This window comes from Kryptolebias marmoratus, linkage group LG18, assembly GCF_001649575.2.
Source record: "Kryptolebias marmoratus isolate JLee-2015 linkage group LG18, ASM164957v2, whole genome shotgun sequence".
Lineage (NCBI taxonomy): Eukaryota > Metazoa > Chordata > Actinopteri > Cyprinodontiformes > Rivulidae > Kryptolebias > Kryptolebias marmoratus.
In genome coordinates, this window is record NC_051447.1 from 6,922,348 (window position 1) to 6,950,340 (window position 27,993).

At 41.2% G+C, this 27,993-nt stretch overlaps 2 protein-coding genes across 9 annotated transcripts in view; one reads left to right on the top strand and one right to left on the bottom strand.

Moving 5' to 3' along the window:
• The window catches only part of prkcq (protein kinase C, theta), a 34,553-nt gene extending 31,154 nt beyond the window's left edge, over positions 1 to 3,399 (top strand). For all 4 annotated transcript variants that reach the window (XM_037981325.1, XM_017411451.3, XM_037981326.1 and 1 more), the window contains 5 exons: positions 37 to 99; positions 179 to 317; positions 447 to 635; positions 1,689 to 1,817; positions 2,820 to 3,399. In XM_037981325.1, coding sequence (XP_037837253.1) covers positions 37 to 99; positions 179 to 317; positions 447 to 635; positions 1,689 to 1,817; positions 2,820 to 2,978 — 679 coding nt within the window. In that variant the 3' untranslated portion in view covers positions 2,979 to 3,399. The remainder of the gene's footprint in view (positions 1 to 36; positions 100 to 178; positions 318 to 446; positions 636 to 1,688; positions 1,818 to 2,819) is intronic.
• Positions 3,400 to 5,465: 2,066 nt separating this feature from the next.
• Positions 5,466 to 27,795, bottom strand: tbc1d30 (TBC1 domain family, member 30). Of its 5 annotated transcripts, XM_017411652.3 has the most exons (15): positions 27,063 to 27,795; positions 24,764 to 24,928; positions 17,372 to 17,433; positions 16,335 to 16,400; positions 16,040 to 16,165; positions 15,079 to 15,264; positions 14,914 to 14,983; positions 11,663 to 11,761; positions 11,360 to 11,528; positions 10,020 to 10,125; positions 9,816 to 9,922; positions 9,362 to 9,501; positions 8,523 to 8,759; positions 8,251 to 8,337; positions 5,466 to 7,313 (listed from the first exon to the last, which is right to left on the bottom strand). In XM_017411652.3, the coding sequence occupies exons 1-15, from the start codon at positions 27,580 to 27,582 to the stop codon at positions 6,094 to 6,096; spliced, it is 3,360 nt and encodes a 1,119-aa protein (XP_017267141.1). In that variant the 5' UTR covers positions 27,583 to 27,795; the 3' UTR covers positions 5,466 to 6,093. The 5 variants fall into 5 exon arrangements, with proteins under 5 accessions (XP_017267141.1, XP_017267142.1, XP_017267143.1 ...); XM_017411653.3 differs by lacking the exon at positions 8,251 to 8,337; XM_017411654.3 differs by lacking the exons at positions 24,764 to 24,928; positions 27,063 to 27,795 and adding an exon at positions 18,897 to 19,280.
• Positions 27,796 to 27,993: the final 198 nt, after the last annotated feature.

Here is a 27,993-nt window from a genome sequence, read left to right on the forward strand (position 1 = left end):
CTTTTTTTATGATTCCTATTTCTTTCCTTCTTGCAGATTTTACGCAGCTGAGATCATCTGTGGGCTCCAGTTTTTGCATTCTAAAGGAATAATTTACAGGTAAATACACAAACGGGAGTGGAAATGATTCGCTGAGACGAATGAGCCGAGTTTCGTTGCTTCTTCCGCTCCTCTACAGAGACCTGAAGCTGGATAATGTGCTGCTGGATTCAGACGGCCACATAAAGATCGCAGACTTCGGGATGTGCAAGGAGAACATGGAGGAGGAGTTGCGCACCTGCACCTTTTGTGGAACCCCGGATTACATCGCCCCTGAGGTGACCACGCCCTGATCCTGGTGTCCTGAAACCGTTTGTCAGGGTCACACAGGCCAGGATTTAGTTTTCGAGGAAGGAATTTGCTTCCCGTCGAGGTTTTACAGATGTTTGTGTGTGTTTTCCCAACAGATCCTGCTGGGCCAGAAGTACAACAGCTCGGTGGACTGGTGGTCGTTCGGTGTGCTGCTCTACGAGATGCTGATCGGCCAGTCTCCGTTCCACGGGCGTGATGAAGAGGAGCTGTTTCAGTCCATACGAACAGACAACCCTGTTTACCCCAGCTGGCTCACCAAAGCATCTAAGGACTTACTAGTTAAGGTTAGATGCTGTTTTAAAAGGATTTGGCCTCATTATGAGAATAAAAGTAGCATAAACAAGACTATAAATGTGCCAGAATTGACGCTAAATATCATTTTTTTCACCTGCAATTTCGGATTATACTAAAATTACAGCATAGTAAGAAAATACAACAATGATTTAATTAGAGATGAGCGTCAGAGATGATCTGTGACAGAAGGGAAGCTGCAAGAGGACGTTTGGTTTGGAGACAGTGGCACTGACAATAAGACAGGAGGAGCAGAGAGGAAGAGGCTCAGATTAGAAATGAGTATATCAGAGGGACAGATCAGGTGGAGCGGTTTGCAGACAAAGTTGGAGAAACTGAGCTGGTTTGGGCACGTGCAGAGGGAGGGACGGTGGATATATCAGACAAAGGATATTGAGGAGAAGAAGAGGAAGACCACTGGGGAGGTTGATGGATGGAGAGGGAGGAGGACGCTGGGATGATTTACTGTGACCACCCGTCAAGAAGAAGAGTATAAACTTTGAATTGTGTTTAAATTTAAATCTAAGATTTTGCCGTTCATTGTTGTTTAATCAGTAGTTCAACTAAAACATCCAAAATGGAGACATTAATCACAAAAAATCAGGCCAGTTAAAATGATAAAAATATGAATTGATCTGACCAGTTGTTGTACAGAATTTCTTTTTTTTATTGCTTTTTGATGTAACTTATCTCAACTTACTTATATAATTAAAGTGTTTGTATTTTGGTGAGCATTTATTATTATTAATGCCAGAAGTTTAGCTGCAAAATCAAACATCGCAGGCCCAGTTTTAGTTTTTCACCACTATTTGATAAAACTTATACTCATCAGATCATTCTTGTTTTACTGCGATGTTCAAGTTCGACAAAAACCTTCAGTAATATAGACTTCATAGTCAGCAACTGGCCTGTGTAACAATAAAGATCTATTTCAACAAAACATTTAAGCCAGCTTCAGTCCTTTTTACCGTCTTATGTGTATGATTTGTTGTGTTGGATGGATAAATTACTGACGGAGGGTAACTTTAGTGTTTTTTCCCCCTCAGTTGTTCGTCAGAGAGCCAGAGGAGCGGCTCGGCGTGAAGGGAAACATCAGGCAGCACAGTTTCTTCGACAACTTTGACTGGGACGCTCTGGAGCTGCGGCAGGTGGTGCCGCCGTTCAAACCCACTTTAGTAAGTAGAAACAGGTGCTGCGCTCGCTCCCGGGCTTTGGTTCGGGTTCTAAAACATCCAAGAAAGACTGAAGTGTAATGGAAGAGATTGTTTTTCAGCAAAAAAAAAAAAAACATCTCCACCAGCTTAATTTAAGTTTTTGAAACTTTACCACTGATAGTAAGTTAACATAAATGCATGAGTGACAGTTTTGACCAAAATGTTGTGTGATAAAACAGCAAAGAAGAAAAGAAGGTAGCATAAAAAAACAAAACCCTTTGATACAAATGGGATTAATAAAAATGTACAGGACTATCAAGCTGTCATACAGCCGAGCTGTCTAATAGTTGCTGAACCGTTTCAAAGCTACATAAAGCAGAAAAACACCTCATCCACATTTCCACGCTATCCCACACAGTGTTGTCGATTAAGTCTCAACCCCCAAAAGATTCCCCACAGCGTAAAATAAAGAACAACCGATAAAAACTTGATTTAACAGATTGATGGGAAACAGGAGGAGATGGAGTGTGGGGGTTTGAGCTCCTGACAGATGTCTGAAGTGATCTATGATACCCTCGATATCCGTGTCAGTCATGCAATTATACCAGTTTGGATAAAAGTGTCTGATAATCGATAAACATGTCATCACTTTGGTATAAGTCTATATTTACATTTTTCCTGCTTATTGAAGTTCACTTTATGTTTGATGACAACAAGACAGCAGATATAAGCTTTAAAAAAGTTCCTTAAATGAGAGTAACTGACTAAAAAACAAAATGTTAGAAAATTAAACACATTAAAACAATGAAGCTGGAGGAATTCACATCATCTGCTGCCTTTAGTTTTAGCTAAATATCTATAAAACTGACTGTGTTTGATTAGCTTTATTATTTATTATATAAACTCAGTCTTTTATATTATTGACGTGTATTTTCTCCTTAATGATGTGGAATTGTGGCGACAGGGATTTCATGTGTTGTGTCTTTGCGGCGTGTTTTTGAAACACTTCGCCTGTCTCCTCAGACGTCACCGAGCGACTGCAGCAACTTCGACAAAGAGTTCATCAGCGAGAAGCCGCGGCTGTCGTGCGCCGACCGCACGCTCATCAACAGCGTCGACCAGACGATGTTCAGGAACTTCTCCTTCGTGAATCCCGGGATGGCTCGCATGGTGGCGCGCTGACCAAGAATACCTCCGAACAACCAGCACTAACTGTTCCTGCAGCAAAACCCCCCCAGACTTCAAACGCACCAGAGTCCTGGGTGGGGAAAGGCTTGTAAATCGCAACTGTGGCTCCATATTTAACTTTGAAAGAAAATACACAGATATGCTCAGATAATGTAAAAAAAAAAGTAGCTGGACAACAAAAACTAGATTTTATCTCGTACTGTAAAGATGATAGCTGTTTAAGTTTAAGACAGTCCCTCCATCCAAGTGTACACAGAGGAAAAGAAAAAACTAAAATACTAATGAACCGGTCGTGTTTGTCTGTTTGTCAGTATTCTTAAACCTTAAAGCAGACAAAGTTCAGAAATCCTGAGGAACTACTGATTAAAACAATTTAAAAATGACAAAGTCCGGCTGATTGGATGCAAAATATTTTTAAAAAAAAAGAATGACTTCAGCCCTTTGCACATGTATTTTTAAAAAACGGCTTTTAGATGAAGCCATAATTTAAACAAAGCAAACAAAAGAATAAAATCCAAATCAAAACATTTAAAATAATAAAAAAATTGGGGATGAAAGTTCATAAAAACATAAATATCCAAATGTTTTCTCTTCTGCGTCTCTGGTGGTTTAAAATGTCTTTTCTTCAACTTAAGTCAAATAAAACATGAGGTTTGACTGATATAATTGGGTTAGATGTTAAAAAAACTCTTTTCTGTAAATAACTGTGATCTAATTCTGTCGATATGCTGTACTGTCAGAATCTGTTAATGCTTTCAGTTTTTAATTACAAGTGTCTCAGTATTGTGTCTCAGGAGAATTACTCGGATGGATCAAACACCTTGATTTCTACAGATTTGTTGTTGTTGTTGTTGTTCAGTCCTGTATAATAAAATGTTTGTGTTTTTGTAGAGGTTGTTTGTTTCAGACCGAGCTCAACGCTCAGCACATTCACACAGGAAGTGGAGCTGAAGGTGTCAAATGAAACAACCGTCTCTTTTTCCGCTTAACATTTTACTTTGCAGAAGATTTTCCAAAGAAATTAAATGGGAGGTGCCTTTAAAACCTCACATATGAAAACATACGTACAATATCAGCTCAGGCAAAAGAACTGTGTGACTAATCTGTTAAAATACTAGTGAATTTGAGAGGAAATGGCTTCGTGCGAATGAACGCCTCAGACAATTTATTTAACTTTCTTTTAAAAGCAAGAAAAGCAAGTTCATGTAATTACAACATGGTGTTGTGTTCTGCCACATATGTACGAAGCTCTCTGATGGTTCAAGTTTGGAGTTTTTAGGCTTCGCATGAACAGGAAACTAAAAAAAGCAATTTTAAAATAAAGCTGAACTGTGCTGGAAAACAAGCATGATTCAAAGTCGCCTGAACTTTAAATGGTGATATTTTAAAGGCACTCATTGCAATGTCATGATGACTGGTAAGAAGTTAAATTTATAAAGTAAAAAAAAAAGCCCAATGTTCTTGTCATATTGATGGTTTTTCAACTGCCTTGTTTGTTTACCTACAGAAACAGTCAAAGTGACTGAAAATAGGTCAACAATGGCGTCATTTTGCAGTTCGTCGACTTACTCTGAATCTGCTGCTAAATGCAAAATTTTAAAAAGACTCATATTTTCATCTAAAATTGTCTGATTCCACCATGTATTTACCTACAGACTGCAGCCAACCTAAGGTAGGTCAGTCACTTGACTTCCACGTGGTTCTCTGGATTCTTCAGAGTGTTTTGTTTACATTAAATGCATACCCGCATTTCAGAATTGCATCTCATCCCTGGAAAACTACTGGACTAAACTGCACCATCAGATACAGTTGTATAGTGTACTTTTTTTCTTTCTTTTTGAGTCTTATTGAGTTTTTATGTCATAGTTTGCAATGAGTAGCTTCAAGTTGTAACACAGTTGTCAAGTTTCGGAAACTTAAGACATTGCTTCCTTGTATAAATATAGACGTATGAAACTTCTTTAGTTATGAATGGTTGAACTCAGAAGTAATACCATTAACTAACCTACAAATAAATGTTCATTTACACCTGTTGAAAGCCATCTTCTCAGTTTATTTAGCCAGCACCTGATTCTCAGCACACCTGTTGGTCATTATGTCACTCAGCCTTTGTGTCTGTATGTAGGATTTTTATGTTAACCAGTTAAAGTTACACTCAAAACTAAACTGAGCCTTCAAGATGATTTAATACCAACTATGGTTGAACTGCTGACAAGGTAAGTAAGAATAAAACTGTTTTTAATACTTTGTTAGATGCTAATGCTAGCTGTGCGCTCCCGCATTGAGTGACGTTGAAATTTCGATTTATTTTTTACTTTAATTTAGTTTTTGACAACCTGAGAGAACCGTTTATAAATCCCAGCAGCTAGTTTCAAAATGAAAACCTTATTTGATTTTTAAAAAGGCCATATTTCCCTTACATGCTGTGGAGTTGACAGTAAATCAATCCCAGTCCTGGTTTTCAATAAGTTGGACACATAATTCACTAACAGAAGGTTTTTATTAATAGAAAACAAAACATTAAGTGCTTCAGGACATCTTTTTTCTTTCTTTCTTGGTTTACAGAACGTCTTAGGCATATTTTAATGTGTAGTTAAATACTTGGCATAGGAACAATTGTATGGCTATTGTGCAACAAGAAAAGAAATACTTCGTTTTCAACCACGGTCCATATAAATCAAGATGGAAGCATTGGTTGAGCGTCTCAGTCCTCTGTAGGGTCACAAACGGCTACTGAGGAAAATGCTTATAAACAGCATGGAAACATGAACGTTCCAACCAAGAAAGTTTAGAGACTCCAGTTTGGTCATGTCGGACCTTCGCAGGCCGCTGTAAAGGGCTTGTTACTGACCCAATCTCCCAAATGTGTGGTCCAGTTATAGATGGACAAACACAAAAACATTGCTTCACTTTTTTAAGTCATCTGCCTCTTTGTGGTTCGTTTGTAATGGCTTGTAAACCGCAGGATTGGTGAGCATCAACCAGCACTTCCTCATATCTGAGCTTCATATTTCTTAATCCTTCGCCCTCCGTCAGATAAGTTTAAGGGATGTTTGCTCGATAAGCTGGAGGCAATGTGGTGTAGCTCGGAGCTCTTGGCGTCGTGCTCCTATCGCCTCCCCGTCGCCCCGGCGGCGGCGCTGCTGCTCCGGTTGAGGTTGCGGCTGAGCTGAGGGAAGTGGACCATGGGCGTCCTGGACGTGGGTCCGTAAAGGCCCAGGTTTCTGGCTGCCAGGGACTTCCTGGGCTGCTTCAGCAGGGGGAATGGCGAGAAGACCTGCTGCCTGGGGGCCGAGGCGGCTGAGGAGAACGCTGGCGTCGACGGCGAGGATGAGAGGTTGGAGCCAGACGAGGAAACGGAGCAGAGCGAGGGGGTGGAGGGCGAGCAGGTTTTGCTGAAAGGGGAGGAGGAGGAGGAGGGGAGAGCGAGAGCGAGAGCCGACAAGCCATTGGCGGAGGAGGACGACGGGAGAGGAGAGGTGGAGTTTGGAGTCGGAGTGGAGGTCAGAGAAGGACAGAGGGAGGAAGATGGAGGAGCAGGAGAAACCGGAGAGGGGGGTGGGCTTGATGTGGGAGGCGTGGAGGGAGGAGGTAGAGAAACTGGAGGACAGCGTTTTTCTGAACCACAGGTGTCGGACTCCTTGTGTCTGCATGAGGATGGAGGTGGAGGGAGAAGAGGAATCGGGGGAGCAGGTGGACCTCCTTTTAGTTCGGATTGTGGATCCGGCTGGTCGAGGGAAGTCTGCTTTGTTCCCAGATCCAGGGAGTCCAGCTGCACCTCCACCTCTTCAACCTCCGCCGGTTTATTCTCGCCTGAATCCCGAGGCGCCTCCTCACACACTGAACTCCGACCAGAGGCTTCAGGAGACGGAGCCACAGAGGAGTCACTCGCCTCTTCATCTTTGTTCCTCTCCTCCTCCTCTTCCTCCACCCCAACCGATTCTCGATCCTCCTCATCGTCATTCTTGTCGTTGTGGTCGTCATCATCCCTTTCTTCTGAATCCTCAAAGCCCAGCTGCGCTCGAGCCCTGGCTATGTTCCTGCGGTGCTGCCGGACGTGAGCCCGCCATGGCGAGCCGGCAGCCCCTCCAGAGCTCCCAGGGGACCCGGTGCTGTTGGAGAGCAGCGAGCTGCAGCGCTGCCTGGACGGAGACCCCTCGCCGAGGGACAGGGGAACGGATCTGGATCCTGGCAGCGACGGGGTGCTGGCAGAAATCGGCCTGCAGCTCCGGGAGCCGCCGCGCTGTTTCCGGCCCAGGAGGAGGTGGTTGATGACCGAACTGGACGGGTTGAGCTGGGAAGCCAGAACGCGTGTGGCAGGACACTTGTCTGAAATAAGGGAAGGGGGGAGGGGTATGAGAAAGCAGACAAAATCCAATTAAATCTCATTAATAGAGCGTGTCATCAAAGTCTATAGAAAAAAGCGGAGGAATTTGAGCCATCAGACACCAGAGGGCGCCCCAAGCTGTATATTTCATTTTAAAAGAATGAATGTGTGCCGCAAGCAAAACGTTAATGTGACCAAAAAGAGCTGCAGAGATGAGACGATTTATGAGATGATTATTTGCACAGATGTTGGTAGCTGAGGGAGGAAAACGTCAAACTGTTAAACTGTTCATCTCCGAGGGAGACGGAGGAGATGCAGGAAGACTTTCTGATTGAGGGTTAGTAACAGCAAAGAAACACGCAGCCAAGAAAAGCAAGTTTGACTGGAAACATCTGTCAGTACGGAACATTTTGTCAAAATGGATCATTAGGCTTAGAGACACGATCGTCTTTTATAGCAATATGAATCATTTCAAAATAAAAAGCAATAGACTGTAAGAAGTGCAGTTCTCACGTGTGTGCAATAGCTGTAAAGAAAAGTGATTTTATGTTCAGTAGTGACATTTGTTTCCAAATACAAGTCCGTCTCAGTTAATCGCTTTTGTTATAACTCGAACAGTGAAGGTCACCGGTTATTATGCAACACTTCAGTTCCTAAACCTGTAGCTCTCTGTGAAACTAGAACCAGACAGCAGTAACCGTGTCACATATGCAACTTTCCACACATTGAGACCTTGTTTTGTAAATTTTGACAGAACTGCACAGGCCCAGTTTAAAGCACAAGAACCAAATTTTTTTTTTTCTAATCTTAACCGGACGTCTGCACTCGAGCAGCAAGTTAGAGATAAGATGCATTAAGATAATTTGATTTTGTCCCAATTTAGCCTCGAAAAGCCCCCAAGAAAAGCCAGCAGGCGGCCTGTAGGGTTGACACAAGTACCGTCAGAGTGCTGGTGAGTGCATTCGCAGTGTTCGTTGGAACCGTCCTGAAGAACCCCTGGACTCGTGGCCACTTCAGGTCCAGGTCCTGCGAGTCACACAGCATCATTAAACATCTGGGTTTCGAACGTTTCTCCTCCCATCACTTACAGTCTCCATCGCCCTCCATTGTTTTAGGTTGTGTAATGAGTGAAATTTCATCATAAAAAAGGTTAATTCTATAATAAAGTAAAATAACCCTTATCCAGTTGGAGTTCTGTTAGTTAGCCACACCTGTGCGGATGTACAGCTGCATAGCCTGTTGCTGCTGCCGCCTCTTGATTCGTGCGTACTGCTTCGTCAGTGCCGAGATGTCGGTGCTCATCCTCTCCATCATCATGCTGTTGATGGCCGCCTGATGATCTGCTTTAGCACTTCCCCCTGCTCCTCCTCCTCCTCCTGCTCCTCCTGTTCCAGCTCCTACTGCTCCTGGACTCAGCTCCGCCATGTTCCCCTGCTCTGCTCGCTGGTCTGGACGCAAAAAATAATGACAATTTTTTTTAAAAAAAGAAAGAAAAAAAAAGACAGATCAGGAAGTAGTATCCTCCAGAGCGCAAACATATGTTTGACTCTCCTCCACGAAGAGTTTAAAGAAATATTTCAGCAAATTACACAAATCATACTAAATCCATTGCCTCTACTTTTAGGTCTCCTAAAAGCTCCTTTCCCATTTTTCCCTCCCCCCCCAAGTTGCATTTTAATCAAGATCAGCTGACCATTAAAGACATTAATCTTAATGCCTTTGAAAAACCTCTTAGGAAAATAAAATTTAGGGAGTATATCTTCAGAGTGTTGTGTTTATTTTCAAAACAGACTTCAGCATATTTTTTTTAGTTTTTCTCATTAATAGGAATCTGTCAGACCAAAGTTACTTTATTCCAGCAGCTTATTTAGCTTTTGTGCAGCAAACGCTAAAGCTAATGAAGCTACCATTTGTCTGGAGGAAACGGATCAGAAACCGTTCGAATTTGGACTCAAATCGAGGGCAGAACACGAGGATTTGGGCCAGTAGTACGCTCTCTCTGCGGGTTACTACGTTAATCCTCCGGGGTGTTGCATGTGAACGCGCCAACCTTTGAGATGCTTTTGGTATCTCTGCAGCTCGGGGGCCAGCAGGCCGCCCAGAGGCCCCAGACAGCCGAGCGCCGTCGCCACGGAGTCTTCGTCGTCCATGTCAGCGTCGTCGTCGCTCTCCCAGCTGCTCTGACCACCACTGGAAGAAGGTAATGGCATGTCAAGTTCCCATTAACAACATTTCACACAAACGTGGCAACAAATGTCCGGGTTTACACTGATTTGCGCCTTAAATTAGTGTGTGGAAAATGAATATTTTAAAGTTGTATGCTTAATCAAGAAAGACAACCAAATTTATACTTTAGTTTGGGCTCTAATTTCAGAAGTGACCTCTGTAATTTAATGTTAAAATGTCCAAAAAGAAATATTTAACCCTCAAAACAACAACAACACAAAACACCTATATGAGAAATTTGGGCGTGAAGTTGTTGAATTTCTGCGTTTAGGACGAACCTTCCATTGGATTTGACTGAGGTAGGGAACGGCGTGATGTTGTAGGTGTATTTCTCTCTCAGCTCAGCCAGCTGGGGGAAGGGAAACACGGCCATGGAGTAAACCTCCTGATGAACACGGGGGGGGGGGGGTGAGACAACGTTCACACACTTACTGCTGAATTCAGAAAATGTTTTTTGCCCCGTGCGACGTTGACTCGTTTACCTGCATGAGCTCGGCTGGATCGATCAGGTTGTGCTCCAGCATCTCCTGAGTGAGACAACCCATCGTGCTGTAAAACTCATCTGCTGTCTGACAATACTCGATCCTCCTGAAGAGACATTTTAAAAAAAACAAAAAGAAACAAGGTTTTTGCACTTCAATACATAGAGAACGCCTCATGTCGTGTCACAACCTCACCAGCAGAGGGCGCCTCCAGAGTCATTGTCCTGGAATTAGTTTTTTTTTTTAAATACCAAACTCTTCAGCTCCCCTCATCAGTTTCAGCATCAGTGTCCAGTTCCCAATTATTCTTTACATTCAGTCTGTATCTATAATATGCACGTACGGACAAGAAATGTTCTTTTGCAGCTGGATTCGCCTCCAACACTTTTTTTTTCAGTCGTTTTTAAAGATATTTGGCAAGTTAATAATGTTATTGTGTGATTCACACATTTCTAACTAGCAAAATAAATCACTGGAAATACTCTCTAAATGAGCTGAAAGTCTGAAAAACAAGCTATTTGACCACTTTATTAAGCAACAAAATGCCCTTAGGCATGTAGATGTGGTGAAGACGACTTGCTGAAGTTTAAACCAAGCATCAGAATGAAGAGAGGAGATATAGGTGACTTTGAATGTGCCGTGGCTGCTGATCTGCTGGTATTTTTTGCACACAACCATCTCCAGGGTTTACAGAGGTTGGTCCGGAAAAGAGAAAATATCCAGAAAGCTGCATTTGTGTGGATGAAAATGGTTTGTTGATGTTAGAGGAGAATGGGTTGACTGGTTCAAGATGACAGAAAGGAAACAGCCACTCAAATAACCACTCATTCCAACCAAGGTCAGCAGAAAACCCATCTCTGAACACAGGTGATGTTTAACCTTGAAGCAGATGGGCTACAGCAGCAGAAGACCACACCAGCTGCCCCTCCTGTCAGCTAAGAACAGGAAACTGAGGCTACAGCTCACACAGACTCACCAATCAATAGGAGATTGGAAAAACTGGTCTGATGGGTCTCTTTTCACTAAACTCCAGTGGCCTACAGTCATGAAATCTCAGCCCAGTTACCTCTGGGATGTGGTGGAACAGGAGACTCACATCATGGAAGTGCAGCTGACAAATCTGCAGCAACTGGGTGGTGCTAACATGTCAACATGGACCAGAATCTCTGAGGAATGTTTCCAACACCTTGTTGAGTCTATGACACAAAGAACTAAAGCAGTTCTGAAGGTCAACACAGAACTAGCAAGGTCTACCTACTAAAGTGGCCAGTGTAGCTACATTTTCTTCAGTTTTTTTATTATTATTATTGTAACAGATTTTAATTCAAGGCTCTGCATACTCTCCCAGTCTCTCCCAGATGGCGAGAGCGACCCGAAACAGAACCTCTGAGCCCTCAAAGAAAACCGAGTCCCAGATCTTCAGGACGGTGGGCGCTGGCAGGCAGGTGGCGAACATGGTCAGAAACCACTGCATAGTGAAAACGTTGGTCAGAGGAGGTTCATAGCTGCCTAAAAGACAAACAAACAAATGCCACCATATTATTAGTATGATTAGGATGCTTAGGACATGTATCCAGCATAAATACACATTTTTACACAAAATAGCACTTTGTAGGAGCACACACACACACACAGAGCTGTACCTCCTGCTTCTCGGTTGGCTGCCTTCTGAAGGTGATGGAGGTGCTGAGACAGTCGGGGCAGCTTCAGCCGCAGCAGATCTCTGAACACCGCCATGTCAACTGAAAGCAACATCCAACGTGACCAGAAACAAACAAACAAGTAAACAAACAAATAACCGCTCATCTACAATGACAATGTTGCAGACAGAAACCATCAGACTCCGCAGTTTCGACACGCAGGAACCTTTGTAACCCCGTCATTTTAAAGTAAAACTATTCTTGCTTGTGTTTTGTCTCTGCAAACATATTGAAGATTCAGTGAACAATTACTGCAAGAATGCCTCTAAGCCATGTATAAAAAAAATACAAATACTTTGAGACTAAAGGACAAAGCTGGTTGACCAAAATTCATTCAAGTGTTTCCAGCTGAATATTTAGGCTCACAGCTCTTTAATTTGAGGGTGGATGATATATTAAGTAAAATAAAATAAAGTAATTTAACTTAAAGCTTAATCTGAATCCTATTTTAACAATTATCAGTTAGTTCTTGTTTAGAAACATGAGCAATAACGTGCCAGGACCCTTCTGTGGGTTGTCAAACACCATGTGGGGGTTCTTGAGATGGTTTTCATAAATCAAGCTAAATTTAAAATGCTTTATATTTGTTGTAACTGTTAAAAAGAGATGCCATAAAGGTATACAATATGCTCTTGTTTAATTGGCATATTTGCAAAGTTTGTATGCTTCAACAAGAGATAGTTCTCGGTTATAGGTAAACCATTAAATTGTATCGTATTTTCTGGACTATAAGGCGCACCTAAAAGCCTTCAATTTTCTCCAAAACCAACAGTGCGCCTTATAATCCGGAGGGCCTTATATATGAAAGAAGTCAAAATGTTTTAGTACGACTTTGGTAAACTACAAAGCCGCACCGCTTGCAGCATTAAGGCTCAGTATTAAGTCTCGCCGTGCGCGGAGCGGTGGAGGCGTTTATACCTGACGCTTACGTCGGTGCAGTATTCTCCGAAAAGACAGGGGGCTGTTTTGTTTCACTTAATGTGCCTTATATATGACAAAAGTTTAAAAATGGTGTCTATTCCTTGTTTGATTGAGACAATAGATCTGTTTAGCCAATTCTCTGGCTATAAAATAAATTTTAGTAAATCGGAAGCCATGCCCTTGGGCACCCTGAAACAAATACCTGTGAGGCCCTTCCCATTTAAATGGTCACCAGAGGGTTTTATTTATCTTGGAATACATATTACACCAAAATTCGACCAAATGTATAAAGCCAATTTCTCACCCCTGTTTGAACGCATTCGGCTAGACCTAGAGAGATGGAATACTCTTCCCATATCCTGGATGGGCCGAATTGCTCTTTTAAAAATGAATGTTCTTCCTAGACTACTCTACCCAATACAAATGGTCCCAGTTATGTTTTCTCATAAATCCCTAAAACAATTAAACAGTTGGTTTAGCTCCTTTATATGGTCCAAAAGAAAAGCACGTCTTAAAATAGCCACATTATGTCGCTCGTCAGTGGAAGGGGGTACTGACCTCCCAGATATTCGAAACTACCAACTCAGTGTTCACTTACGCATCATGGCTGATTGGATACGTAATAAGCCTACTTCTCTCTGGCTTGATATTGAAAGTTCGATGTCTGACTGTCCCTTAAAATCACTTCTTTTTCTAAAAAAGGTGGAATCCCTTAAATCAGTTTGTACCAATCCAATTACGATGTCCACAGCTACAGCATGGCGAACTATAAGAAAACTAGAGGGTAGGTCTCAAAAAACTTCGGTCTTTACTCCAATATGTGGAAATCCCGACTTTCTACCTGGAATAATGGATAATAACTTTAAAAGATGGATTGAAAAGGGAATATCTAAATTACATGACCTATTTGAGGGATCTACCTTGATGTCATTTACTCAATTGACTGAAAAATACAATGTTTCAAAAGAGGACTTTTTTCGATACTTACAGGTTAGGGATTTTATTAGGAAAAGCACAACACTTTTGGTTTGTCAGGAAGTGTCGGATACTGAAAGACAACTTTTTTTAACCAGGTCGGCTACTTCTATTAGTACATTTTACAATATCATTAAAAGTCAAAATGCAGAGAAAACCTCTTGCTTGAAGGAATTGTGGGAAAGGGAACTTAACTGTAACATTACTGATGATGACTGGAACAATGCCTGGGGAAATGTAAAAACTTTAAGCGTCTGTAATAGAGTTAGAGCGACTCAACTTATGATTCTCCATAGAGCTCACATCTCACCTTATCAAAGGCAAAAATTTAAACCTACCACATCTTCACAGTGCATGAAATGTAAGACTGAGGTTGGTACTCTTACACACTGTTTTTGGTCTTGTACTAAAGTGAAACAATTCTGGCAGAATATTGGAGGGGAAATGAATAAAATTTTGTCTGTTCATTTAAACAATAATCCCCTATTTTTGTTACTTGGAGTGGTTGATCCTATTGTCAGTGATAAATATAAGAGAAAGCTCTACAGAATGCTAACTTTTTGTGCCAGAAAATGTCTCCTCCTGAATTGGATAACTGACAAAATCCCCTCCAAGTTACAGTGGCAGAGAGTTATACTCAGCTATGTGTCTCTTGATTACTTGACATGTCGTTTGCATTGTAAAGATGACGTTTTTATCAAGACATGGGAACCCTTTCTGTCATATATTGGATTGAATATTTCCACAATTCTCACAAGAGCTTTTGTGCTATAGTATTGATGTATACTGCCTCCTAATACCCATTCTAAGTGCTTTGTTTTGTTTTGTTTTCTTATTATACACGCAGCTAACAATTGACTGTGACTCCTGATCTTGTACATATGGGCCAGATGTTTGTGTTTTGTGTTCTATATTGTTAAAATTAATAAATATATATTAAAAAAAAAAAAAAGTTTAAAAATGTACCATTCATTGACAGTGCGTCTTATAATCCAGTGTGCCCTATAGTGCAGAAAATACGATAGTTATTATCATAAGAGCCATCTGATCACAGCAGTTTCAACCATTTTAGCCCCTTTGACCCCAAAACTGAAGAATTCATTCATTTATTTTCAAGGATTTGCAGCACTAGTACGAAAGCTGATTGCAGAGATTTGAGGCATTTGTCGTGAGGTTTTGTACTTTCAGCAGCTTGAACATGTAACCTGTGCTTTGCGTTTCTTTTTTAAGACTGTTTTTGTTCGTTTGAAAAAAAAAAAAAGCATCAGGCTTCAAACTGCGTGCGTCTCAGTGCCTACCTGACAAAGCTCGCAGATTGTTTGCAAAATAACTGTCCGGCAGCACCTTGTCAATCAAATAGATCATCACCTGAATACAGAAGGAAAAAAACAAGTTTAGACCCATAAAAAGGACAGAAATCCCCATTAGAAATCTAAAGGCTTGTGTTTTGTGAGTTCTGTAACCTTCAGGGCGTCGCTCTCGTTGCCTTCTGTAACCTCCAGTATCAGAGCAGCCAGCACATTGAATCCTTGGCAGTAGCCCACAGCTTTATTCCAGCGGGCGTAGGCCAGCAGCACACGCTTCAGCACCACCCTGTCCTGCTCCCCCTCCTGGCCACAGTAAGAACTGCAACCTGTCCGGTGCAGATCCTGCAGGTGGGGGGGGGGCAAAGGGGAGAACGGTGGATCTGACTTCTCACGAGATGCAGACACAGAGACAAGACGTGGACTGGACTTTGTCCTGCTGTTTGTAGGAGCCCTGCTCAGTTGGAGCCGAGACACAGAGACGCGCGTCGTTTCCATGACGCCTGCATTCTGTGCTCTGACGCACAAAAGCAAACATCCTCGTCTAAAAGCTATTCTTCACAGGCGGATCGGCTTTCAGGGACGCACAACGTTTTATCAGCTGGACAGGCTCGCAGATAACGTCAGCAAAAAACAAATAAATAAAAAAATTGTTTTTCTTTTCTCTAAACTCTTCTGGAAGTTTAGATTTCGACAGTTTTGCGAAAAAGCTCATGAGCCGTTAAGTCAAAGCTGCACGTTTTTGATCTCCAACGACACATCCTAATTTGTGAGATTAAGGTTTAAGAATCACTAAAACAACTGGATTTTAGAGCGTCACAGTCTTGTATATCAAAATAATAAACAGTCTAAGAAAGAACTCCTTAATTGTTGTCCAACTTGTGGCTTTTGTAGAGTTTAGATTTACAAGTCAAAGGGTTTTAATCCTAAAATCTAACTTGAAACCCAGCAGATGTGGAAGTTTAAGATATTCTAAATGAACCAGCAGACTAATTCTGCACCCAAACTCATCAAGAATAACCTTTCAGGAGTGTATTTACATAACGGACTTTAGGTGCGGTTAAGAACTGAAATGAAAAAGCTCCCCAGCCCCACGGCACGCAAATAAAATTCCGGTTACCTTGACGATTTGGATGCCGAGGGAGTCGTCGTCCGGGTTGCTGCGCTCGTTGAAGGCAAAACGAAGTGTTTTCTCCCAGTCGATAGAGATGCTGTGGAGGTACTGGTCTGCCAGTGTTAGCCAAACCTGAGGAGATACGACAGCAGCAGCAAACAGACCATAAAAAACCAAGGGAACCAGTCTGAGAGGGGGGTTGAAACAGACAAAAACAGGTCCACAAGTTGTTTTTATTCCAGATATCTAGTGAAACACAACTGACTGATACATAATGTCTTGCAAAAAAAAAAAAAAATACCCTCTTTCTCCATTCTTTTGGTATCCCAGTAGGAAGCCTGGCCACAGCTTTAAGGGCATCATACCACTGTTGAAAAGAAAAGAAACGAAACACAACTTAATAAAATTCAAACCATGTAAATCCACTGAAGCATTATTTGTCATCCTAATAAAAATATATAGAAGTGTTTCCAAACGTTTGTAAGCTGAAAGTATTATTTTTACAGTCTTACATTTATTTAAAATATCAATATATGCAAATGCATCAAAAGCTGAAATGAAAGATTTACTGTTTTCAGAGGAGCAAAAGACTTGATACGGCTTATAGCTCACTATATTTTACACCCAAGGAATCCGTCATCTTTGAAAGCTTGATAGTTCTTCAGTTTTTTTTTTTTACTTTAGACTTTGGCTGCTTTTAGTCATCTGCTGCCGAAAAGTGAAGGTGGAGCAACGATATTTTTGCCCACATTCAAGTGTTTGAGTGTCTGTAACCAAAACATCCCACAAACCACAGGACATATTTTTTATAAATTCATTGCAGAAAGTAATCAATGAACGAACATCTTCAACTCATATTTTGAAGTCAATTCAAGATGGTCGCCATAGCTGATAAACACAAAAATGGCTAACTCTGAGCTAAACACTGAGCTAAAACTAGATGTTTTATTTTTTTAATTAGACCACTTTAACTTTGACTTACTGCAATTCCTAAACCAGCAGTATCTCAACACAAAACAGCTTAGCAAAGGACCCACTCTGATTGGGATTTTGGGTACAGCCTGAATCATAATTTGAGCTACATAAATCAGCATTTTAGCACCAACAAAGTGATTAGCCAAAAAAATAAAATAATTATAATAATACGGCATGATGTGCTTTGTAGCCTTCAGTTTTTTAAACACATGGAGGACAAGTTAAAGAGTGGCACACAGATAAACTGGATCCGGTTTTGTCTTATGCGTTTCATGTTGAGATGAGACAGGAATAAAATTATTCTAAATAAACCGTATTGTGCCATCCAATGAAGTGAACAGAAGGACTGTGTTTTCAGCTCACCTGCTGGAAGCCATTCTTTCCCAGGGAGGGTTCGATGGTGAACTTCAGCCTCGTGTCAACTCCTACAAGAACAAACAGCAATGACAATCAGGCCCATTTTACTCCACGTTAAGTCAGTGTTTCAAAAGGACCAAGAAGTAGGACGTGTTTTCAGGCTTTTGCATGATAAAAACAGAGGTTCCGGCTGCAGTTTCTGTGTGTTTGGAGGGGATCTGTCCTCAGCGCTTTGGGGCAAGAGGAGCTGTCCATTTCCTGGTGGTGCTGAATCTGCAAACAAACAACCTTTTCCACACAAACTGGGAGTTTTACAGACTGAACCCGAACGGGAATAAAAGGTTAGATCTGGGGCTCGTCTTCGACCCACGAAGCTGACGGGATCCTCGCCTAGAAGAAGCTCGGTTTGTCTGAGCAGGAAACAGAAATCAGAGCCGTGTTCGACCCGCACCTTCCGCCGTCCCCTGCGCCATCCTGCTCCGGCTCCTCTGCAGGGATTCAGGACGGGATTAACTCGGGGGGGAAACCCCTCCTCCTACTTCCCGACCCAGATTTAAAAAAAAAAAAAAAAGACGTCCACGAGTCCGACGCGCGCTTGCCGCCCGTGTCTGTTTTCGGCGGCGCGCGTCTGTTAGCAAAAATATCCCATCGACCACTACGCGGATTTTCATTAAACTTTCAGGAAATAATAACTGGATGCACATCTACAGCTCATTACCTTCTGGAAGCCAACCCAAATCAAGATGGCCGCCACAGCTGACTCACGGAAATGGCTCTAATTCGGTCAATCTGACAGAAATCGTTCTAAAGTTTGGTGTGGTAGTAGCTGAGAGTGACTCACAACACATACTCCAAGTGCTACTCAGACATTTGCTTACAACTTTGACATCAGCCATTGCAGTCAACTCTGTCTCTTTGTTAGCAAAATACCTCATGAACCACTGGTCGGATTTTAATGAAACCTTCTGGATATAACTACTGAATATACCTCTACAAGTCACTCCAGTTCAAGATGGCCGCCACAGCTAATAAACATTGGCAAACACAAAAAAGGCTCTAAAAACTAAAGTATCTGTTTACACTAAATAAGAGCTTTTCCTGGTGACAAAAGGTGTTTGAAAACACAAGAAACTTCCAATTAATGGTGGCAAAAAAGCAAAACAAAAAAAAGCATCAACATGTGAAGCTACTTGTCGCAAATCAACAACAATAAAAAGCAAATAATGTTAAATAAAAGCTCTGCTCAGTGAGGTGTGTGAAACTAAACCTGAATGTTTAGGATTTGATCCAAATAATGTGCCCTGATGTGTAAATTATATCAAATGATGCCTTCAAAGACCCTCTGGAAAACAGAGCACTGCATTAATAAACGTTGAAACAAATGTAATAAAGCAAAGGAGAAGAAGCAGCTCAATTTTAGATGATTATTATGACTATTGCCCAAAGACTGAGGTAGTTCTGCTGTTCGAGCCAAGTCCGGAGCCCCCGTTTGAAGCTCCGGGTCCAGATTGGGGAGGTTCGGATGGGTCACCTGGCTCCAAGGTGCAGAGGAGCCTCGGCGCGCTTCTGGAGATGCCGTTCCGCTTCTTCAGGACGTTGCTGATGATGTTTCCGACCCCTCCCGAACCCTGCTGCCGCTGCTTCCCGCCCCCCCTGGGCCTCCTGCCGGCGGCGGGGGGCCGCTCCTGCCTCATCCCGGAACCAGGCCGTCCGACCTGAACAGTCAGCTCATCGTCTGCTGTCGCTTGTTTTTTTTTTTTTTTTTTTTAAAGACTTCCTAATAGGTTTGAACAGGGATCCTCGCAGATGCCACCGCCAAACCCGTCCCCAAGATGGTGGGGGAAAAAATATGGCTCGATTAAATTGACGTTTACAAATCTTCAAATCTCCACCGACAGGCAGCTTTAAAACGACCGTTAGGGTGCAGAAAACGACACCAGGGACGTGAAAAATATCCGATCAGTGGAAGAGGAAGTAGTGGATCCTGCTGCTGCTGGTTCGGTGCTGATGATGATCCGCCTCCTCCTCCTCCGGTTCGGCGTCACCAAGAGGAGGCGCCAAGACGGAGGGATGCGGGAGGATGGAGGAGGATGATGTAATGGTGGAGAGGAGGAGAAAGTGCATAAAAAATAAAAAATAATAAAAAAAAAACAGGAAATGATAACGCATCATTTCAATGTTAGTAGCTGGAAGGAACGACTTTAAAGCTTAAAAGCAGCAGAAAGCTGCTTAAATGGGAAATTAGATTATAATACCAGGTTTAAAAAGCCAAAGATTTAAATAAAACAGGATAATTTTAAAAACTTCGTCACTTTTAGGGTTCTTCGATGAACGTTCTGTTCAGATTGTTCCAAATATATTGTGGGGCGGGGGGAGGGGGGTTACAGGTGGTTAAGGTAGGACCTTAATCCACCCAAAAGAAGGTAAAAACAACTGGTCGGGTTTTAAAACATTTACATTTTCAAAATGTATTACAATAATCTATTTTATGATGATTTTCTCACATTTAACCATGAAAGGATCTTGTATGATAATTTCAGACACCCCTACAGTGGACTGTACCATTTTAAGCTCTCCGCTGTTAATTCAAACTTCCACAGGTGACAAAATTAGCATTAATTTGACCTCGTAGCTACTTACAAGACTCAAGTAGATATGGAAATGTTAAAATAATTTGTGCTTTTCGTTATTTTGTTTGTGTTTTTCCTCATTTAGAACTTACAGAGTTAAATTGTGCGTGAACGCGAACCTTTAGATACAGTTTACCTAACTATCGTTAGCAGCCTTTAGCTAGCTTTTCCTCTCCAACATTTAAATTCATGTCAGTCAGCCTTTTAGGATTTTACTCAGTTAAGCAAATGTTGAACCATAAAAAAAAAACAGCTGCCGGGCCAAAAGAAAAAAGGTAGAAAATTAAAAAGTAGTTTTCAAAATGCCTTAGCAACAGATCAAATATCTGCTCGCTCAGTTTTTAGGCTGCTAATCGTTAGCATGTTAGCATGAAACATACAGTACGTTTTTATTTGGGTGCAATTGTTACATTAGAGCTGAATGGGAGTTTTTACTGCATTATTAGCAGGAGAAAGGCAGCTTAATTAAAACACAGTTAATCTGTCCTCTTAAAGTTGTCAGCTAAGGAGGAAAATAATATTTTTGTATTTTAATTATTGGAAACAATGGGACACCATTTAGGTGAAGGTCATGTTACCCATCATACTCATATTATTTAGAAATTTAGCATATTTTGGTAATAGTCATTTGAAGTAAATGCTGCATATAATGATGGATGATAGTTAATTTTTCTGCTGGGCCATTTTAAAAAAATGTGGACAAATTGAATTATTGTGCAGCTTATTAATATAACGATAAGATTAACAGTCTTTGTCTTTTACTGTGATTTTTGGATGCAGCGGTCATGATGTGTGTCAGCTCTCGTGTTTTGATGGTGAATTGGCTTCATTATATTTTGTTGGTGACAGACCACAGTTAATTTTTATTTGGTAAAATGAGAGATAATGTCTGCCATCTACAGTGGAAGAACTGGAAGGATTATGTGATGGATATCCTTGATGAAAGTTCCTATCTATTACAGAATAATTTGAATTCTAGTTTATTATCCACCACTTTTCTGTCTTAAAGAGAATAGAACAATACTTTAAAATCTGTGTAAAGAAAAGGTTGACATTTAATTGGCAGGTCTTATTTTCCTAATAGTCAGAATGACTTCTGAACATGGCTAAAACTATTACTTAAAGATTTTGTCCTTTTGATAATGTTATCTTGCCACAGGTTCTGAACACGAAGCTCATTCGTCCAGGCAGCTTGAATGTTGGCTGCTAAAAGTTTTAGTCTTCAGAGTTGGTATTGTCATGTTAAAACAGCAAGAAATTCAGGCCAGGCTTCAGTGAAGAAATGTTTCCATCCTGCAATGCTTTTCAAAAAGAAAGAGCTAGATTTGACTTGTTTTAATATTGAAGGTTTGCAGAAATGAAACTCTTTAGGAATGAGCTTTTTCCATGATAACATTTAGTAAACAGTCATAAGCTTGAGAAACTACAAAAAATACTTAATAATCCAGTCTGAAATATGAATTAGTGATGCATGACATTTCAATTTGTTTTCACCAGAGCGGAAAACGACACTCAATGACATTTTGAATAATCATCTGCAAACAGGCTTGGTTATAGAAGTAAATATAAAGCTTTTGGAGAATGCTGGATCAGTGATACTTCATAATAAATGTACCTTTAAGTTGGAAGTGACAGCACCAATAAATCTGCCATGATACCCGTCATTGGGCTTTAAGCAGTTGTTGAACAATCTCTGCAGTTTGGGGAACATGACTGTGGTCCAGTGCACAAAGCTAAGCAGCAGGCCATTTGATCATTTCCTGATATAGTCTGGCCCAGTCTTAGCCCATATTTGTTTACTTGTCACAACAGTACAGGTAGAAGACAAAGTATCCAACATGGAGGCAAACGAGAGAGAAGTGGCAGAGAAAAACTGTGCAGAAATAAGAGGAATCTGCAGGCAGATGCTGCCAGATGTGTTAAAATTAGACGTGTTAGCTGCAGCAAAGAACAATAAGCAGACTGTGTGGCGATATTAAACCTCAAATGTTTCAGTCAGCACCTTTACCGAGCCAAAACTGAATATTTAAAGTTCATTAAAGCTGCCACAGCATCATTATGTGAAAATGTCTGCATGTAGTCCATGTATTATCCTGCTCAGGGGAAATGTTTTAAATGGATCTGATGATAATTCATCACTCACCATCACGTAGGAAGATGAACTGTAATGGTACACTATTATGGACATGAATATAAAACAAAAACATGAATACTTTCGGCATCATTATCAGTAAAAGATTTTCACATCTTTGCCAGGAGAGTACCACAGCCCAGCAGTTTGTGTCACATTTCTGTTTGTCCAGACAGAACAGAGAGGGAAGAGGAGGTGAAAGAGATGAAGAACAGACCAACGGTTAATGTTTTATCAAATTATTTGTGACAGAAACAATGTGATGGTGTGGTTAGTTGTCCCCCTCTCCTCCTACATCATTTGTGTGGCTCATTTCTTTTGAGTATTTAGATGGACGTGCAGCCTTTCCTCTGTTGAATTATACACAGTTAGCTCTCTACTTTGTTATAGTTTAAAGACACCAGAGTTATATTGTTATGTATGTCTACCTAATGTTCACTTTGGATTGTCCTTTTTCTCTCTCAGAATGACTTCACTGTTGTATTCAGGGGACCACATGCTGCCCTTTTTAAACATTAAATAGATGAAAGTTAATTATATCTTAATAGACTTTTCCTTTTTCTCTCTCACAGCTCTGAAGGTGTCCTGAGGAAATCTTTCCCTCCTGTTTGACTCGTCTATGACCACTGCGACATCAGTCCAGAGTGAGTACACTGGTGTTTTTGATTTGTCTGTGGAATGTCCACTTTGGTCACTTTATTGTCACATATTTAAGGGGATCATCTGCTTGGATTGCATCAGGCCAAATATGCCCAGGAAAATTATATGTTCCACAGACAGACAACGCAGAGCATCATCCGTAAAACCAGTTACCTCAAGCTTTTCTTTGATGCATAATTCATGCTCGCTGTTTTTGACTTTCTGAACAGCAGTCTGCACAAAGCCTGACTTCCTGATGCCTGTTGTTTGGGAGGCTTTGGTCATTTCAGCCGATCGAGCACGTCACGGTTTTTGAACCTTGCGTGTTGCATGAGTGGTGTGTTGTAACATGACAAGAGGCAGGGATAAGTCTGAAAATGTCCTCATTTCTAAAAGGTTTCGAATAACTGAACAAAACCCCAAGAGGTTTGAATTTGTGCTAAAATAAAAATCTAATAAAAGTAAAGCAGATAGATGACTTTATTAATCCTCAAAGGGAAATTTGGCTATCATAGCAAAAACCAAGCACATAAAAAATGACAAAAACAGCATAAAAAATAGCAGTATGATAAAAAAAAAACAGTTGAGAAGAGAAAAAAAAAAATATATATATATATATATATATATTATTTTTTTTTCTTCTCAACTCAAAAGGAGTATATGTCTATTATTATTATTTAATATTATCGTCACTATCATTGTTTAAATTTAAACTATAGTCAGGCTTGTGTATAAAGAATCTACTTCCTTTTCTAGTGTTATTCTTTGTAAAGTACTTTTTTTAGTATTTATAGAATATGTGGCACGTTTAGATGGTACTGTGATTGGCAATACCTTTTTGTTCCCAGCGCCAGCAGGCACAGATTGATTTATTTTAAATTTAATCCCCAGATTATATCTGTGCTCTGATTTGATTTCACTGTTATTTTATTAATGTTCTGATGTTTTTTTACAGTTTTGTATAACTTATTGTACTAGCTCTAAAGCCCTTTTAAAGCTTCAGGGAAAAAAAAAACACCATAATAAATCACTTTGAAAGATATAGTAAAAGTTGATTTAGGTTTGGCTTTTCTAAAACATTTAAGATTATATGTCACAGATTATCTAGAGCCAACTTTCTTCAGCACTGAGGCAGAAAGAAAAATAGACTAGCCTGCTTTAGAGAAGTGGCTTTGGGACATGGTCTCACTTTAAATAAAATTATTTACTTACTGGGTCAAAAGAAAACTAAAAAAGTTCAGTTTTTATAATGTTTGTTGTTAAGGTTTGGAGACTAGATGTGAGTAATATACAGCATCGGTTCAGAAACGTCACAGTTTCTTTTGTTGCTAAAAATGAATTTTTTAAAAAGTAAACAGAGTCATGGACTGCAGGTTGGCTTGAAGTTCTAGTTTTAACTCAGTCATTGCATTTTTTGATGTGCAACTTATTTTTACGCCTTTTCTAGTTGTCCTTTGAAAAATAAAGCCTTAAAAGAAATAAATGAGAAACCAGATGAGTCAATGAAGCCAACATTAAATAAATGACATATTGTAGATTTAAAGATGAGCATTTATTGCATGATGTCTTAATAAGAATTGATTGTATTATAAATTTGAATTTACTTTTACAATTTTAACTTGGAGCAGATATGAGAATCACTGCCTCACAGTATTGAGCTCACAGCCTGGTATGTGTACTTATACACACTCTGTGGTTTTTAATACTCTGTACGATATGAGGACAACACAATGTGCAACTTGTCCTGCCACACACAATCATTTGATTTCTGTGCAAGATTTGTGTGTTGAATGTATGTGGCTTGCCAAAATATATCTAAAATAGTTTTTAATTTTTAAAAGAATGAACAGATTGCATAAATTGCTATCGCTGTAGCCAGATTTAAATGTATACTCCAAGACCGTGCAGTACTGATGGTGTCCAGATAAATCCCCCTCTTGATGTTTAAGCATGTTTGGAAGGAAATGGAAAAACCAAAAAAGCCTGTGTTGGTCTTACGTCGCTTTTGTGAGACAGCCTGAAGACACGCCGTGATGATATCGCAGTTCTTCTGCCGCTTGTGGCAGAGTCGGTCGCGCCTCCTCAGCTGCCGTATGAGCTTGGCCGACTGCAGGCCTGACCGATACTTCACCTCCTGGATGATTGACTGCAGCTCCTCCAGGTCTGGAACAACAAGCAGTCGAAACAGGCGTTTAAACATAAAGTAAAAGATTTGGCTTTCATTATCAGTTGGGAGGAGACAACAAGTTCACATAAACCTTTCCACCAGCGCAGTAACTCGTCCTGCTTTTTGGAGTTATAAAGTATTGGTTCTCAAATCTGTAACTAAACAACTTCTGCGTTTGATTTATCCCGTTTTCAAATCATCACGCATATCTGTCCAGTCAGGTCTGAACAAAGTGCTGCTTTTTAACAACCCAGGATCATCCTGGACTCGCCTGAGAGATCTTTTCTCCCTGATAAATCAGAAAATCACAGTCTGTTTTCCACGCCGCAGGCAAAAAAGAGAACCAGAACACTTGCTTCATATAAACACACAGCCCAGATATGGAAACATAACCCTGAGAAATCTGATTTTTGCTCAAAGTGACACAAATCTGAGCCATAAAGAGCTCTTTGTAACTTTACAGCATACAATTAAAAATAAATGCTCTTTACAGCAAGTAGTGTATATTTAGCATTTATTTTGCTTACTGAACAAACTATTCCAACTTCCAAGAGAAGCATGAACAAAATGCAATCAAAAAGGGCTAATTTCATTAAATTAAAAACAGAGTCATCTTTACAATGCTTAAAACTATGCTTGTTAGCTTTTCAGAATATTTTATAAATACTGATATTTTACCACTACTTGCAGATTGTTTTTATAAGTATTTTAATCATTATTGTTGTTTCAGTTCATCTTGTGTTTTGTAAGTAATGCTTTCGCTCTGAAAAATGTTTAATTGCATTTTTATCATATAGTGAATTTAAATGATTTCAGTCGTCCCCAAATGACACATCAAAGAGCAACAATCCATTAAAGATGATTAATTAAAAAATCATTAGTTGTGGTTTGAGCAGTATTAATAAAGAGGAAGGTTTTATCACCATTTCCTCCAGGCTTTTCAAAAAGCTTACTTTAGTTTATTTGTTAAACCCCAGCTTTACGATTACAAAGTTGACATTTTCCTAAAGGGAGCTGCTAATTTAAATTACTAATCATTAATCTTCTGGGCAAACAGCCTCGTAAAGACATGTTTTGTCACCTCCTTCAGGAGTTATCAAAGGATTTCCTCCTGCCAAATGACAGCTCTCTGCATTGTCCACCTCCGCCGAGCCAAATGTGTGCAGAGGGCAAACACTGAACTCGCAGGACGTCTGCTGCAGGATTCCTCTCTGACAGGGGAAACAATGGCTGCACGGCGCTCCGAGGTGACGCCGCAGAGCGAGCGGATCTTCAGCCCCCCCCCCCCAACCGTGCCAGAATATACGAGCCTGCATCCTGTGAAACAGGCTGGCACGCCTGTTCTCCGGAAAGTTTTACTTATCTGATCGAAGTGAACACTTTCAGAAACTCAAGCTACACCTCTTTGCTTAAAACCTTTTTGGCAGCAGCTTTTAAATGTACGGGATAGGAACTGGGGGGGGCGTCTGAGGAGATGGTAATGATTCATAAAATAAGATAAGATTTTATGGGCCTGCAAAAGCTTTTTTGATCTGAAACCATTTCACAGATCATGTTAAATTAGACAAATACCGATGCACATTAAACAGCTGTGTCCTGACAGATGCTCCTGTGTTTTCACCGTTTTGGGTCAGGTCTGAAAATCAAACCACCTCTGAGGTAAGGCTGGAGACTCGGAGTCCGTGCAGCTTTGATTTAAGGCTCATTTAACCCTGAATCCATCCATCTTTACACGCTTTCCCATGCAGGAGCGCTGGGGGAGCTGCTGTCCGTCTCCAGCGGCCATCACGAGGACGCCAGAGACAAATGAGACTCACAAAAATCAATCAGGCAGAGATAGGGTGTTCACTATCAGGAAGATAAGGCTCAGTGGTGTTTTGATGCTTGTGGAGTTCTTTTGTTGTCTGTATAAACAAAACAAATATCTGCCATCCTAAATATGAACAAAGACAACTACAAGACAAAAACATAGCTGGTTGTGTGAGTTTCTAAGAGCTCATGCAAAACCAACTATTAGGAAATGCCCGCTTGACTTATAAAGAAGAGCATAAAAAGCCACAGGTAGTTTCTGAAACACTTTAATTTGTAGTTTGTATTTTTGATGGGCAGCCTCCTTACTGGATCCCTCACCTTTCTGGGCCAGGTAGTTCATCTGGTGCCTCCTGGTGTGCTTCTCCTGCAGCTCCTGGAGGAAGCTGGAGCCGCAGTTACTGCGGCCCAGGAAGGCATCCGAACCGGACGCCTCCGTGGAGCTGTCCCAGCTGTCCACATGTCTCCTGCTGCCCCCGCTGTACGTGTCGTACAGCTCCACCAGCAGGCAGTCCACGATGGAGGTCGTCGGGGCTTTGTGTCCATTTCCCCGGGAGTCAGAGTCGCTGTCGCCGGCTGCGCTGCTCCTTCGGGTGGCGGCAACAACAGCGCCAGGCGGAGCTGCTCGCTCCTTGGAGACCTCCTGCTCTCCCGGAGGTGGTGATGATGTGTCATTTAGCGCGTGGGCCGGGCTGGTCCACTGCTGAAAGCCGCAGAAATCCTCGTAGATCGAAGCGCTGGAGTTCACATAAACGCCGCTCTCGTCCTCGGAGCACACGCCACCGTCGCATATGTCAACTTCTGAAAGTTCATCCCTGGTCTTTTTCACTTCCGACGACATTTTTTTAACCACCTATTCGCGCCGACTGTCCGTTTCTCTCCGATCCGTTCTTTAAATTGTTTTACTTGTCAGTTGTCATTTGTGCAGACGGAGGAGTTTGGTAAAGTTGAGTGTTCCTGGACCGCTCCATTCCTCCCCTCTGAAGGTGGGGACCGTCCGGCGGCTCTTTTTTTCCTTCCTGAATGTTCCTGATTCGGACTCCTTGCTCCCCCCCTCCCGGGACCGAACGGTGGGCCGGCCCACTTCAACTTCTCAACGGCTGCTGAACTTTCTTCAGGTCGCGCGACAGGTGCAGCAGGTGCCTCGAGCCGCTTGGTTGGCCAATCAGAACGAAGCCGAAAATGTCTCGACCAATCCGCTTCCACCTTTCAAAGACAACCCTTCACTGAATATTTTCATCAGAAAACCTGC